Here is a 16,426-nt window from a genome sequence, read left to right on the forward strand (position 1 = left end):
TCCACTCACCTCAGCCTCCCAAAGGCGTGGGATTACAGGCTGAGCCACCGAGCCTGGCCCTACTTATTCTTTATGCCTCAATCAGAACCCTTGATTCCCCTGTTGAGATATTAACCACATTGTAGGGTAAAGTGTGTTGTAACTGCCTATGTCTGTGTCCCTCCTGGAATGTGTCCAGCTTGCTCGCTGTGGGGGCTGGCGCAGTGCCTGCAGCATACTGAGCACTGTTTGCTTGGAAAGATAATTGGCTTATCTTCATTTCACAACTGAGGAGGCTGAAATGCAGAAATTAATTAGTTTACCTGGACTCAGGATTTAAGGCCAGGTCCACGAAACACATGATTTTTCTGGCCCAACTTTTATGCACAGTGCTTGGAAGCAGAGAGATGTTCCAAGCGTGTCTGTGTGAATTCATCTCTCTGCCTCTGCTCTCTTGGGTTTATCATCTTTCAGACTTGCTGCGTCTCATCCACTGGTTACAGGTAATTAATTACGTGTCTCACCGGTTGACAGTCTATAATTGCTCAGTAATTTTTTTCCTCTTTCTCTTTTTTTCTCTCTCCCCCTGGGCTGTTTTCTGTGAGTAAGAGAAGGTATTAGAGATGACAATGTGGACAGAGGAGGAGCTGTCACGGTGTGGGGGTGGCCCGGTCACATTGACAATAGTGTACAGTTAGCATCATGCCCCAGTTTTGTTTTTTTTTTTCAGCAATTTACAATCCTGAAGTCATCTTTGTCATATCTTTGTCAAGTGAGAGAGCAAGCAGGGCTTTTCTCATGGTTTTGGAATTGGAGGCCCCAGGGTGTAGTTGAAGTTTCTAGTTTTCCTGTCCCTGACTCCGGGTTGAGCATCTCTGATGAGTGGGAAGTTTCTGTTGTGGTTGGATCTGGGACTGTTGTTTGGTGCTGAGGAGCAGTGGGTGGCTGCTTTGGTTTCCAAGAAAATGCACTGCCCGGCTCTGAGATGCTCTTATGGATTGAGTAGAAAGGCTGCTTGTTGATGAACAATCAAACATGCATTAAGTACCTTCCATATGCAGGGTCCAGGAGGGAAGGGGAAGATAGATGTGGATGAAGTTCTGGGGTGGGACTGTGCTGAGCTGCATTCTCATCCTGCCCTTATGAGCTACATGCCTTTGGGACTTTGGCTTATGAGTTCTCTGTGCTTCTTGTCATAACTTCACATAGCTGGTAGGGTGTCTAGTTGCAAAGGACATTTGCTATCCCTTGTGTAAGAAACATCTTGACACAGGGGTCACTCAGTGGTTAGTGGTGGATGGTTAGTTTGGGGCTCTGGACCTCTGTGATAGCCCCCACATGGAGCTCATCCTGGCAGCCCAAGTTCTCTTGGTCACCAAATGGCAGCCGTGTTGCAGACAACAAGGTACAGTGGCAGAAAAGTGGTTTTTGTGCCTTTTTTCTTTTTTTTTTTGAGTCGGGGTCTCACTCTGTTGTCCAGTCTGAAGTGCAGTGGCATGATCACAGCTCACTGCAGCAGTGATCTCCTGGGCTCAGGTGGTCGTTCCTCCTCACCTCCTGAGTAGCTGGGATTACAGATGTGCACCACTAAACGTGGCTTATTTTTTGATTTTTTTTTTTTTTTATAGAGGCAAGGTCTCGCTATGTTGCCCAGGCTGATCTCCAACTCCTGGGCTTAAGCAATCCTCTTGCTTCAGCCTCCCAAAGTGTAACTCCCAAAGTGCTGGGATTATAGGTATGAGCCACCCTGCCTGGCCCTGTTCCTCTTTTTAAGAGAGAAAAAAAAAAAAAAATCTGGGAACCCTCAACAGATATTCCTCAAGTCTTAGTGGCCAGAATCCCCACACCCCACCCCATCCCTGATAAGAACAAGGAAGTGACCAATATTAGCCAAGAAAGAAATCAAGTCTCATTGACCAGGCTGGGCCCACCTTCCCCTCCCTCTCTCCTAGTACAAAGCCCCTAATGCTCCTGAACAATACCGGGTGGGGATGGGTGGTGGGAGGGTGTCCAAACTCCCAGGTACAGAGTGCCCAGGGCAGTGACTGTAGAAGCTGCACGTGTGTTTAGAGTGTTGCTTTCCTCCCCTTCACTGTGAAGAAACTCACAGGCTTTAAAAGGGCCAATGGAGCATCCCCTTGGGAGGGAGACAGGGAGGGTGAGGGTGAGGGTGAGGGATAGGCAGGTGAAAGAGACAACCTCATCTTCATTCTGGGATTTTAGGAGGCAGTCACCGAAATTAAAACTCCAGTCATGGGTTTGGTGGGGTGTTTCACCACCTCTGTGGAGTGGAGGAGATAGGTTATCAAGAGAGAAGCAGACATTCCCGTTTAATGAAATGTCAGAAGGGCAAAGCCAAGGGCTTTACGGGCAACATCCATGGACCTAATTTTCCTCCTTTCCAGCTGGTCCGTGAACGGACACGTGCTTCTCTGTTCACCGCAGCTTTAGCCAATACATCAAAACCCCGTGGGCAGAATACCTAAGAGGCTAAAGCCTTCATCATCAATAATATGTCTCCTTTGGTGGGTTGGTCATTCCTGCTTAATATTCTTGCAGTGACAGGTGGGCCGCCAGCTTTCGGCTGTCTCGACTATCCCTATCTCTGTTCCTGGGGAGATGTTGAAACTGACTTTGGCAGTCGTTGCACTGTTTCTCCAGAATGTCTTTGCACCATTGGCTTTTAGGACTGTGTACTGGAAAAATCACTGACCTCAGAGTCAGAAGTTGTGTGTCCTGATTTTTTTTTTATTCTGCCACTAACGTGCCATGTGACTCAGGTAGTCTGTAACCTCTCTGGGGATGCATTCTCCATCAATGAGCAGAGACACTAGATTAGAGCCAGGTGATCAAGGCCACCCCATCCCCTATGCAGATACTACCAATTGATCACAGCCTTATTGCTCCTTACTGCCCCCAGGCTAGACTCAATCTTTTTTTTATTGTTTTTGTTTTGTTTTATTTTTTGGTTTTTATTGAGGGTGGGGGTCACTTTGTTGCCCGGGGTGGAGTGCAGTGGAGTGCAGAGTTGTGCAGGATCACAACTCATCATAGCTTTGACCTTTTGGGCTCAGGTGGTCCTTCCGCCTCAGCCTCCAAATTAGCTAGAACCACAGGCGTGTGCCATCACGCCCGGCTAATATTTTATAGAAATGAGGTCTTATTATATTGCTCAGGCTGGTCTTGAACTCCTGGGTTCAAGCAGTCCTCCTGCCTCGGCCTCCCAAAGGGCTGGGACTGTAGACATGAGCTCATAAACTCAGTCTTAGAATCCTTTTCACTATAGCCCGTCAGCCATCGCTGATAGATTGGTCAGAGGTGATACTCAAGATGAAACTGGTTTTCCACCCATAGCTAGATAATCCCCTGGGTTCCTTCCAATTTTATACTTTCTCCCCAGCAGACTGAACAAAAGCCCCTACTCTGTCATGATGTCCCCTAGGTTTTGGAGAGCCTTATGAGGACGCCAGTGGAAACTCTTTCTCGAGGCCATGTCATCATCACCAAGGGTAGTTACATAAGAGGACCCACCCATAGTGGCTGCTGTGGTCTCGTTCCCTGAGAAGCCAGCATCTGGTCCGGTGCCTGGAGGACTCTGTTATTTGTAAAGATGACTGAAGGAGAGATAGAGTGTGGGGGTCTGCATGAGAAAAAAGAGTGCCTTCCCCGTCTCTCCAGGAAGCATCCCGAGGGACCACTTTATGCTAGAAAACAAAGCCACTTCCCTCCTTTTGAATATCATTGGAATTCTAAGTCTTCTCTGGGTTTTTTGGCTTTTTTGTTGTTGTTTTTGTCTGTGAGTTTGCATTTCAACTCTTGAAACCTTAGAAATAGAGAAAATGGAAATGTAGGCTTCAGTCTGGGAGAGGAGGCAACTTCATTAGCACCGGTCCAGGGAGCTGATGGGTTCCATAGGACCAGGTGTCTCCCTTCCTGCTGTGCTGCTCTGGTCCCCAGCAGCCATCCTGGGCTCTGAGCCATGCATTCCTCCCTCCGTCATCCCTGCTGCCTCTCAGCAGTTCCTGCCCAGCCAGCTCCCATCCTGTGTCATGTTGCCGCTTTCTTGAGTTTATCCATGTCTGGTACCAAATCCTGTCCTGTATCCATGCGGCCGTTTTCTTTCTTTTTGAGTCAGAGTTCCACTCTGTCACTCAGGCTGGAGTGCAGTGGTACAATCATGGCTCATTGTAGCCTTGACCTCCTGGGCTCAGGGCTTAGGTGATCCTTCTGCCTCAGCCTCCCAGTTGGCTAGAACTACAGGTGCATGCCACCATGCCCAACTAATTTTTTTGTTTTTTGTACAGATGAGATCTTACTATATTGCCCAGGCTGATCTCGAACTCCTGAGCTCAAGCAATTCTCTCACCTCAGCCTCCCAAAGTGCTGGGATTACAGACATGAGCTACTGCACTTGGCTACCATTTTCTTAATTGGACCCATTTTCTTAAAAGGGTCCACTTCTGGCTGAGGGCTCACCTCATGAAGCATCCTGAAAACCATGACTATGTCTTTGGCCAGCCTAGAAAGGGACTTCCTTGATATGGCTTTCCTCTCAATAGTGGAAGGAAAGAAACATTGATGGAACACCCACTGTGTGTCAGGTGGAGTGTGAGTCACTTTATGCAAGACCTCCCTGAATGGAATCCTTGTGGCAAATCCTCATCCTAGAGATGTGGAAGCCCAGCCTCAGGACTGGAGGGAGTAGCAGATCCAGGACCCAGCTGGCAGGACATAAGACTGGGAACTGGCCCCAGGCTGGCTTCATGTGTTTACACTTCATAGATACACACCAGATACGGGCAGAAGGATGATCTCACAGTAGAATGGGGCGAGGCGTTCAGTAAGTCCACCAAGCGAGGAAAGGGAGCTCTCCCCCCATTGCTTGCCCCCAGATGTGCTCCTTTGGGTCCAAACCTTTACAGATGGTGATGCTATGCCTCTTTCTCAGTGGTTTCCTGCCCTTGCTTGTGTCTTGCTACCCACTAGGAAGAGCAAGCCACTCAGCCGCTGGAGACGGTCCTAGAAATATCTGTGCAGGGGATGGAGAGTCTTCAGTTGCTTATTTTTTCATGGGAGAGCTTCTGCCCAGTTTCTTCTGTCTGTGGGCTTTGAGCCAAGTACTCTGCCCTCCAGGAGCTTACAGTCTGTCCAGAGGTTTTGATTTTGGTTTTTTTTGAGTGGAGGTCTCACTCTTGTCCTGGCTGGAGTGCAGTGGCATAATCACACCTCACTGCAGCTTCAAACTCCCGGGCTCAATTGATCTTTCTACTTCAGTCTCCCAAGTAGCTTGGACTACAGGCACGTGCTACCACACCTGGCTAATTTTTTGATTTTTTTTTTTTTTTGTAGAGACAAGTTCTTGCTATGTTGTCCAGGCTAATCTCAAACTCCTGGCCTCAAGTGATCCTCCCACCTTGGCCTCCCAAAGTCCTGGGGTTAGAGGCGTGAACCACTGTGCCCAGAATTTTTTTTTTAAATAAAAAGTTTTGAATAGGTAGGCTATTCACAGGGTTTAAAATGTCAAAGTGTCAAATGAGAAAAGGTGAAAAGTCCTCTCAGCCACCTAGTTCTCCACCCAAGCAGCAGCCACTGCTAATAGTTTTCTTGTCTCTTTTGAAAGCCATTCAGTGGTTCTTGCCAGGTTCAGGGAGGAGGAAGCAAGTCAGACAACCCAAGGAAGAGCTGTCTAAGGGTACAGGGCTACAGCATCAGCAGAGGGAGGTGGCCTCAGGGAGTTAGGCTTGCTTGGGTAGTCTGAAAAAAATTCCCAGACGATCTGGATAGAAGCCCCCTTTCTAACCTCCAGCCACTGGTCTGGTTAGATAGGCAAGATATTTCCATGTGGAAACAAATGTGGCAGTACAAGAGTTAATGGAGATGAGGGCCCAGTTCCCAGGACAGCCTGAGGGTGCCCTCACCCAGAGGAGGGAGACACCTGCTGTGGGCTGCTGTGGCTACATTGGCCTTTGTAAAAGACCAGCCTGGGCTTCTGAGCTGTGTGACTTTGGTTACTGCCATCACCCTCTCTGAGTATCCTTTCCCCATCTAGGATTTTAAATGTTTTTGTTTCTTGAACCTCATGAGCAGTCTGAAGAAAGCCATGGACCTTTTTTTTTGTGTGTGAGTCAGAGTCTCACTGTCACCCAGGCTGGAGTGCAGTGGCATGCTCACGGCCATCACAGCTTCCACCTCCTGGGCTCAGGCCTTCCTAGTAGCTGGAACTACAGGTGTGTGCTGCCCCCAGCTAATTTTTTGATTTATTGTAGAGATGAGGTCTCTCCAAGGCTGTTCTCGAACCCTGGGTTCAAGCAATCCTCCTGCCTCAGCCTCCCAAAGTGCTGGCATTATATAGCATTATAGGTGTGAGCCACCATGCCTGGCATCATGGATCTCTTTAAATGAATACAGTACATATATAAGATGATAGAGAAACTACATTGATATCTGGCTGGTTTCCCCACTTGGTGGGCCCAGATAAGCCTTGTCACATGGTGATTCTAGCTCTGAGGAGAGCCAGAACCAGGGTCCTGCTTTGTTCTAGGTTTGCACCTGAGGGCACTGTCTCAAGGGAGTGTCTGCTCTCTCCCCTGGGACTGCTTGGGGCATGGCAGAGTTGACTGGGGGGGAGTAGGGAGATGGGGAAGAACCCCCTCTAGAGATTGCTTTGCAAAGAGCCAAAGGAACAATTCATTTCCCCTGATAGGTGGCTTCCCCACTGTTCCCATGAGGTCTCTCCTGACAGATGCTTAGATTTGTCTGGCATCCGGTTTCCAAAAGGTGGCAGCACTGTCCTGAGAAACGGAATCCCAGTGACTAGGGTGGGAGTGGTCTGTTCTTCTTTACTGCCGGGTGGAGGCCACCTGCTGGTCCTTGCAGCCCTGCCTTTGTAGCCCAGGAAAGGATTTCCCAGCCGGTCTACTCTGTGAGATGTAGCCCTGTGACTCTCTCCTACTTTGTGACTTGGTCTCAGCCTTGGAGATGGGCCCTGTCCCTGGGAGAGCGTCTGTTCCCTGCCCTGCAGTGGGGTCGTCCTACGGGGACCTCCTGAGGACAGTGACCCCTTGAAGGTGCTCGGCTGGTCCCAGCAAGCATCTCGAGACTGTCCCATCATCAGATGCAGAGGGAAGTTCCCTGCTGCTGTAGACTGCTCCCCCCACCTTTGGTGTTTGGGAAGCATTTTAAGCATGGCCTCATGGGTGGTCTATGCTGAGCTCTCTCCTTTCAAAGATTTTTACACTGGCAAAGAGCATCATCAGGTATCTGAGTGGACTCTGTTTGGGGCACGTTGCAGTGCGGCGTCTTTCAAACCGGTGGGGTCACATCAACTCCTAAAGTCTACCTTCAGTCGTTCCTCTGCCATCAGTTATGAGTCAGGCACTGCTTCCGGCTGGGGGTGAGCCAATGCCTTCACTGTAACCGAGGGTACAGATTTTCAAGAATCTACTAGAAGACAGAATGCTGTACAATAAAGGGATGGCAACATTAGGAAGGGAACACTTGACTCTGTGCTCTGACTAGTGGACACCATGACCTTTATCTTTAAAGTCTCTGCCTGTGGGTATAAAACACAGTCTCTCAGGAAGGTTTACATTTACACGTGAAACCTAGCTGCTAATCCTCCATCTTCACACATGGATGCACAAATACATGTTTCCATTTTCATTAAAGCAAATATAAAGAGGATAAAACTCATGCAGGTGCTCAGGCCTGCAATTCCAGCACTTTGAGAGGGTGAGGCTGAAGGAGTTTGAGACCAGCCTGGGCAAACATAACAAGACTTCCTCTCTACAAAAAAAATTTAAAAAATTAACCAGGTGTGGTGGTGTGCTGGTAGTCCCAGATACTCGGGAGGCTGAGGTAGAAGGATTGCCTGAGTCCAGGACGTTGAGGCTGCGGTAACTCATGAAGATGGCACCACACTCCAGCCTGGGAAATAGAGTGAGAGCGCAACTCAAAAAAAAAGAGGAAAAAAACTCCACAAGTTTTATTTATTCAATTTTTCAGAATGTATTTACTGGCCTCTTCGTATGGACTAGGTGCTGACTTTGGCCCTGAGATATGCAGTGAATGAAACAGCACAGTCCATGCCTCCATGAAGTTTATGTTCTAGATGGAGAAGGCAGGCAATACACAAATAAAAAAATGAGCTAGAAAAATATAATATGGAACTGTCTCTAGAGGAATGGTGTTAGGATGTGACCGCATGGCAGGGTGTCATTCTACAGATAGTATGGGGGCTGCACCCCCAGGAGGTGACCCGTGAGTCTGCGAGATGTGGCAGTTGGGGCAGAGTGCCGAGACCTTGGTTTGCGTGTGTGCCTGGCGTGTTTCAGGCGCAGAGATGGGGCTGGAAGGTAAGGTTAACAGGAGTTGGGAGCAGATTACCTAGGCCTCACAGCCTGGTGGAGTGGCGGATATGGGGTGCAGCCATCAAAGTCTTTTAAGAAGGGAATGACGTGAAAAAGTACCCCGTGCCATCTAAATAGCCAGAGCTCCCATGCAGTGCACACACTGTGGCTTTGCTTTGTGGGTGCCCGAGAGGAACACAGGAAGGTGGTTGGAGCTGGCTGGCATTTGCGTGGCCTTTCACTCTGTGTTTGGCACACACCGACTGCTCACAGCATGCCATCTCATCTACATCCTAACACAACCCCACGAGGAGGGCACCGTGACCATGTTTATCCATGAGGAAACCTAGGTGCAGAGGAGGAATCATTCACTTGAGGTTGCCCAGTGGGAGGGTGGAGCTGGGATTCGAACCCTGTTTTGTATTCCTTCCCAGAAATGGAGTCTCTGGGCAGCTTTGTGGTGGTTGTTATCCATATATTTGGATTACTTGTGATACAAGCATTGTTATAATTTGAATTTCCTTGACTAATGCTGAGATTGAACCAGTTTTTATGTCTTTTTATTATGGTAAAATATATATGAATAACACTTGCTATTTTAATTTTTTTTTTTTTTGTCTTTTTTTGAGTGAAGGTCTCTGTTGCAGGCTGGAGTGCAGTGGTATGATCACAGGTCACTGCAGCATCAACCTCCTGGGCTCAGGTGATCCTTTGACTTCAGCCTCCTGAGTAGCTAGGACTACAGGTGTGCATCACTATGCCCAGCTAAATTTTTAATTTTTTTGTAGAGTCAAAGTCTCGCTAGGTTGCCCAGGCTGGTTTGGAGTCAAGCAGTTCTCCCACCTCAGTCTCCTAAGGTCCTGGGATTATAGGTGTGAGACACTGTGCCCGGCTATTTCAATCATTTAGAAGTGTTCAATACCTTGGTGTTAAATGGACATCCACACCGTTGTGCACCCATCACCGCCGTCCATTTCTGGAACTTCTTCATCACCCTAGACAGGAACTCTGTAGCCATTAAGCAATGACTTCCCATTCCACTCCCCCCCCCAGCCCCTGGTAACCTCCAATCTGCTTTCTGTCACTTTGAATTTGCCTGTTCTAGATATTTCATGCAAGTGGAACCATACACTGTCCTTTTGTGCCTGGCTTATGTCACTTAGCATAATGTCCTCAAGCTTCATCCGTGTTGTCGCTTGTGTCAAAACTTCTTGTTATGGCTGTCTAAGATCTCATTACATGAATATACGACTCTTTGGTTCCCCATTCATCTATTGATGGACACTGCGGTTGTTTTTGCCCTGGGTTGGTGATTACACTGAAGTGAGACTTCCCCAGTTTCTCAATCCAGCTCTGGGCATCCTTTCTGAAGTCTAGAGAATCTGACTTCAGGATTCTAGAATGAGAGTGGCCCACAGCGCTGGGTGTGGTTGGAGGGAGGGGGGTTGAGCTTTTCAAGATAGCTAACCTTGGGCTGCTTAAAAAGACCAGGGTAGGCCTGAAGCATGGTGGCTCATGCCTGTAATCCCAGCACTTTGGGAGGCTGAGGCAGGAGAGTTGCTTGAGCCAGGAGTTTGAGACTGGTCTAAACAATATCATGAGACGTTGTCTCTACAAAAAATAAAAAAATTAGCCAGGTGTGGTGGCATACACCTGTAATCCCAGCTACTTGGGAGGCTGAGGCAGAAGGATTACCTGAGACCAGGAGATTGAGGCTACAGTGGGTGAGATGTGATTGTGCCACTGTACTCCAGCCTGGATGACAGAGTGAGACCCTGACTCAAATAAAATAAAATAAAATAAAATAAAAAGACCAGGATGAACACCATAATTCTTGTGCTGATACCACCTCTAAATTGTTTTTTTTCTGCCCATTTCATAGAACCGTGTCATTGAATGAGATCTCCAGAGAGGTTATTTCATTTTTTTATTTTAAAAATGTGGGGTACAATCCAGGATTAGGTATATAATGGTCATCGCACAAGTAAGGTTTGGACCTACCTTTGGTCCCCGCTTTGCCTGGCTTGAAATACTGTGTCCCCTACCCTGGCAGTATTCTGCTACTGCCAATCCCTTTCTTACAGTATCATGGTAAATGTTCAGGGTCTGCTTATAAGTGATAGAGAGGTTATTTCATCATTTGCTTTTAAGCATGAAATCATTTGCTGTTAATAGAAATGCAGTCTGTTCTTGAAATTCTGCAGAATTTCAAGGGGCTGAGTGGGAGTCCCAAGTCTCTGCTGAGTGACTCTGGGCAGACCACACCTGGCTGACCTCAGTTTCCCTATAGGTCAAGGACATGAAACCTCTTCTAAGAGATTGAACATCTTTCTCAGACATGTTAAGAAGTTTGAATCTAATTTCCTCCTCAATACTTGTACTTCAAGGCTGTTCCTTTCTCTTCTGCGAGAAGCTGTGAGCTGCCATTCCTCCTGTCATCAACCTGTGTTCCTCGGGCCATGGCTGCAAGGTCTGACATCCTTCAGCTCTGATGAAATAACACAGTGGCTTTCCCAGGGTTTACGACAGATGGATTGCCCGTCTCCTACTGGTTGATTTCCTTTTCTTCTTACTCAGCAGTGCCCATCCATCCTGTCCCCCCAGTGGCCTGGCTGCTCCAAGGGAATCTTGGGAGTGTTTGGTTTATGCCTTTCCCCATGACCTGTCCCCTCTTTCAACACCAGGAAATCAACGAAGCCAGTTGTCATCTGTTTGCTCCTCAACTTCCCTGCTGTGCAGGAGGAGGAGGAAACTCACTGCTGCATCGATGTCCCCTGAGGCACTAGGCCACTCACCAACCTGTTTCTTTTTCAGAACAATAAATCTGAAAAACCCCGTGCTCCAGCAGGTGCTGGAGAGGAGGAACGAGGTCCTGTGCATCCTGACCCAGAAGATCACGACGATGCAGAAGTGTGTGATCTCGGAACACGTTCAGATTGAGGAGAAGTGTGGCGGCATGGTAGGGATCCAGACCAAGACGGTGCAGGTGTGTGCAGGGGGCCCTTGGGGTCAAGGCCATAGCAGCCCACCTGGTCCCAGCCGTGGAGACCGTGGTCAGGGGCTTCTTTGGGTGATGATGTCTTCGTCCGTCAGGACTCTTTCCGTAGCAGGTTAACAGAAATTAAACTCCAATTGGTTTAAGTGGGCAAGAATTTATCATCTTGTGTGGCTGAAATATTTGGAGTAAGCAACTTCAGTCATTGCTGAATCCAGGCCCCTGGATATTGTGAGCTGCCTTGGGGGTCTCAGATAGGCTCTCCCCTTGTGGGCTGGCAGTTCCAGGCTTCCACTGGATTTGCTGCAATTCCAAGGATGAGGGCACCTCGGGCCTGTGTCTCACCAGACTATCTGGGTTGTGCCCACTCTTGAAGCAGGGCAGGGCCACAGAACACTCGGGTTGGCTGGGTGGGCTGGCATCAGGTGATCTTTCCTGTGGGAGGAGGAAGATGGATAAATGGGCACTGGCCAGACCAAATCCAAGAGAATCCACAGGGCCCCTCAGAGCGAGGGCTCTCAAAATGATTACTCTGGGATTAGCTGCCTCAAGTTCTTTGTGAATTGAGTTAAAATCTACATATATATATATATGTATACATATATATATATATATTCTTCTGTTTTTGTGTTTTTTTGGTTTTTTTGAGTCAGAGTCTCACTGTGTCTCCCAGGCTGTAGTGCAGTGGCACAATCATAGCTAACTGCAGCCTCAACTTCCTGGACTCAGATGATCTTTCTGCCTCAGCCTCCCAAGTAGCTGGGACTACAGGCATGCCATACCCAGCTAATTTTTTGATTTTTTTTGTAGAGACGAGGTCTCACTATGTTACCCAGACTGGTCTTGAGCTCCTGGACTCAAGCAATCCTCCTGCCTCAGCCTCCCAAAGTGCTGAGTTTATAGGCATGAGCCACTGTGACTGGCCTCTTCTGGGTTAAGTTCTACACAGTCTTAGCAAGCTGACTTCTAAGCTAGTACCAAACTTCAGTGGAATAGGTGGCCATCAAGTCCTAACTGTTTCCCTTCCAGCTTGCTGTGGTGGCTGATAATTTTTGGGATTTACTTTTTGGGGTAACTTTTGACTTTTTCTGGAGGACCCAGGAAAGTTGTATCTGGAGGGAGGTGGAGATACAGGTCTGGAGCCGACATTCTCACTGGGGAGAGCAGGGCGGGTGGGCCGGGCAGCAGTGGTGAGGGAGATGCCAGTGGGAGAGGGCTTAGGCTGGCCTGGCCGACACTTCTGTCACAGTCACCACCCACCGAAGTCCTCTGGGAGTCAGGCGGCCATTTCTTGACCCAAAGCAACACACTCTGACCAGGATCAAGTTGCTAAAAAGAGTTCTCTGATCTCCAGTGCTTGACCAATAAATAGATTCTCATCTTCTTCTCCCCAGGGCTTCGTGGGAAGGGACTGTATTTGTAAGAGCATTTGAAGGAGAGAGCTTTGGTGCCTCACTTCCTGGCCTCTCCTCTCCCCAGCCTCTCCCACTTCCCTCTCTTTCTGGTTTTGGGTATCAGCACAACATATCACAGGGGGATGATCATGCTTGGACTGGCGTACTCTCTCCTAGCCAGGCTCTCTCAGTCAAGCTTTGTTATTGTTTAGGATATTCGCATGTGAGTTTCAAAGTTGTTACAGCAACTCTTGATGAAGGGAATTGGGAGGTGATCTTATTTCCCTCACTTGGGATCACTGCTCACACTCCAGACTTCATTTCATGGGATCCCATACTCTAGAATCTTGCTTTTATGCCACCAGGTTGGCCATTTACTTGGGAACATGATGCCACCAACAAGGATTAAATCCCTACCTCTGCTGCCTTCTGGTGCCTGGCTCCTCTCTCCTACTCATTTCTGTAGTCTGTGGACGTGTTCCTTTTTTTTTGAGTTAGTGTCTTATTCTGTTGCCTAGGCTAGAGTACAGTGGCACAATCACGGCTCACTGAGGCCTAAACCTCCTGGCCTCAGGTGATCCTTCTGCCTAGCCTCCTGAGTAACTGGGACTACAGGCACATACCTGTAGTTTAAATTTTTTTGTAGAGACAAGGTCTCGCTATGTTGCCCAGGCTGGTCTCAAACTCCTGAGCTCAAGTGATCCTCCTACCTCAGCCTCTCAGAGTGCTAGGATTATAGGCGTTAGCCACTGTGTCCGGCTGTGGACATGTTTCCAGTATCTCTTACATATGAGACATGAGGCTAGACACAGTGGGGAGGCGCGTAGAAATCAGGGAGAGCCTGAGTGCACAGGTGGGAGTGTGTGCTCTCATCCACAGGTATCTGCGACAGAAGATGGGAATGTCACCAAGGACACCAACGTGGTGCTGGAGATCCCAGCTGCCACCACCATCGCCTATGGCGTCATCGAGTTGTATGTGAAGTTGGATGGCCAGTTTGGTGAGTGTCACCTCCTGAGGGTGCTGAGAGGTCCCCCGTGTTCCCCTGAGGCACACACTTGTAGAGGACCTCACTGTATTGGGGACTGTGGGGGGAGAGGCCAGGAGAGTGTGGGTACCCCATAACCTGCTCCCTGGACTCATAGGCTGCACTGGGGAGTTTTGGTGGGGGATGCCCAGGAGTAGTGCCACCCTCTTCCCCAGACATCAGTGGGGGGCAGGTTCTGCCAGCATAGCAGAGGGACAAGGAACGAGGCTCTGCCGGAGGACAAAGCGAGCATCAACCCCAGCACCACTGCACCCTGTGAAGTCTTAGGCAAGCCGTTGAGTCATACTGGGCCTTGGCTTTCCCGTCTCAGGACAGGGAAATATATTTCCTCACAGGGCAGGGCTGAGAAATAAACCAGATGAGTCCAGTGAAGTGGCTGGCACAGCGACCATTTATCTACGCCTCCACCTCTGTTACTGTTATTATCACCATTATTGTTATCCCACCTTCCATCCTTCATGCTTCTCTGCTGATCACACATGTGTTCAAAGTGTGCAATCCTGGTCATTGTCTTGTTTGAAGAAGGCAAGGACTCTAGTTTAGCTGGTGTCTGCTTGTCCCAGGTGCCCACAGCACCTTCCTTCATGTGCCCATGAGAAGAGGTTGTGTTGAACTCAAGAAGACTCGGTGACCACCTCTGGGGGACATGCATGAATAAATGTAACATAATAAATTGTGGTTAACCTTTTGGGTATGATAATGACATTATGGTTCTATTTATAAAAACGTGTCATCTTCTTTTTTTAGAGATTTATACTGAAACATTTATGGAAGACAAGCAAGTCTGTGGCTTGCTTCAAAAAGAATACTAAGGCCCAGTGCAGTAGCTCACACCTATAATCCCGCATTTTGGGAGGCTGAGGTGGAAGGTTCACTTGAGCCCAGGAGTTCAAGACCAGCCTGGGCAACGTAGCAAGACCCACATCTCTAAAAAATTTTTTTTTAATTTAAAAAAAAACAACCCAAAGAAAAATAACACAAGTAGCTTATAAAAGGGTGTGTGTGATGTGTGTGAGTGGGAGCAGAGGTCAAGAAGTATGGTTGAGAGTTGAAGCCTGTGAATGGGGATGTGCAGGTTCATTATACAACTCTGTCTTCTTGTGCAGTTTGCCATTTTCCATACTAAAAAGTTTCAAGTGTGCCATGCTAGACCACGCACATGTCTATTGCTGTCTCTTGCTCTTGCCCCGTTTGCTGAGGAGGAGGAGGCCTTCCGTGAGACAGCTTTTACACTCACTAAGCCCACATGAATTGCCATGCCATTCAGAGCTACAGCCACAGGGATGCAGAACAGAATGCTAAGTGTCCTTGCGTGACACTGCTGGCAAAGCTAAAGGTGTCTGAGGATCGCTGGGGGAAATGGTTAGGGCACAGGGTGAAGACACTGAGCCTCCCTCTCTCACCTTGCAGATGGATCAGCCTGAGGTGATTTACCTGAGGTGACATAAAGAGAAATTGTCAGCATTAAGAAATAGGTCTAGGTGGAAAGGTTGGGGACCAAGAAATACCAAGAATACTAAGAATTGTGACCTACATCCTTTAGGCCCTTGGCTTTAAATTTGTATCATCCCGGGCATTTTTGTTATTATTTTATTCTCTTTGAAGGAGTTTTGTCTGTTAAGTAATCAGAGCATGGGCAACATACCAAGACCCCATCTCTACAAAAAGTAAAAAAATTAGCCAGGCATAGTGGTGTGTGCCTGTAGTCTCAGCTACTTGGGAGGCTGATGCAGGAGGATTGCTTGAGCCCTGGAGGTCAAGGCTGCAGGGAGTTATGATTGTGTCACTATATTCCAGCCTGGATGATGGAGTGAGACCCTATCTCTAAAAAAACAAAAACTTGTATTATGCAGATAATCAAATTGTTCTTCTAGTCTCTGTTATGAGAACATGATAACCAGTGTTGCTACTTACACTTATGTGACTCCAGCCCCAACATTTATGTCTTGGTTAGGGTTAGGGTTTGTCCAGATTTGTCCTGTCCAGATTTATAGGTGGTCAATGTGTCACTCTTCCCACTCCCCAGCTTTGTTGAGATAGAAATGACAAGTAAAATTTGTATGTATTCAAGGTGTACAAAGTAATAATTTTGCAGACATATACATACATACACATTGTGAAATAATGACCACAATCAAGCTAATGAACACACCTGTCACCCCACAGAGTTACCATTCTGTGTTTGGGGGTGGGGGAGTAGGGAGGATGGGGACACTTAAGATCTACTCTCTTAGCAAATTTCAAGTAAAGATACAGTGTTGTTATCTATAGCCACCGTGCTGTTCGTCACACCCCCAGATCTTACTCCTCCTGTAACTGAAAGTTTGTATGCTTTGGCCAACATCTTCTCATTACCCCATCCCCAGCCCCTGGTAACCACCATTCCACTTTCTGCTTCTGTGAGTTTGACTTTTTTAGATTCCACACATAAGTGAGATGGTACAGTATTTATCTTTCTGTGTCTGGCTTATTTCAGTTAGCAGTTTTGTCCATGTTGCTGCAAATAGTAGGATTTCCTCTTTTGGGGCTGAATAGTATTCCATTATGTATACATACCACATTTTCTTAACCTAGTCATCTGTCAGTGGACATGTATGTTATTTTCATATCTTGGCTGTAGTGAATAATGTGTCTTTTTTTTTTTTTTTTTTTAATTTTTGAG

The 16,426-nt window shown here is 47.7% G+C and overlaps 1 protein-coding gene across 1 annotated transcript in view; it reads left to right on the plus strand.

Annotated features, from left to right (window-relative positions):
* The window catches only part of DFNA5 (DFNA5, deafness associated tumor suppressor), a 75,599-nt gene that overhangs the window by 36,323 nt on the left and 22,850 nt on the right, over positions 1 to 16,426 (plus strand). The window contains exons 4-5 of the mRNA XM_008072327.2: positions 11,142 to 11,313; positions 13,596 to 13,716. Of these exons, the coding sequence (XP_008070518.1) occupies positions 11,142 to 11,313; positions 13,596 to 13,716 (293 nt within the window). The remainder of the gene's footprint in view (positions 1 to 11,141; positions 11,314 to 13,595; positions 13,717 to 16,426) is intronic.

This window comes from Carlito syrichta, unplaced genomic scaffold, assembly GCF_000164805.1.
Source record: "Carlito syrichta isolate Samal-C Ts95f unplaced genomic scaffold, Tarsius_syrichta-2.0.1 Scaffold315119, whole genome shotgun sequence".
NCBI lineage: Eukaryota > Metazoa > Chordata > Mammalia > Primates > Tarsiidae > Carlito > Carlito syrichta.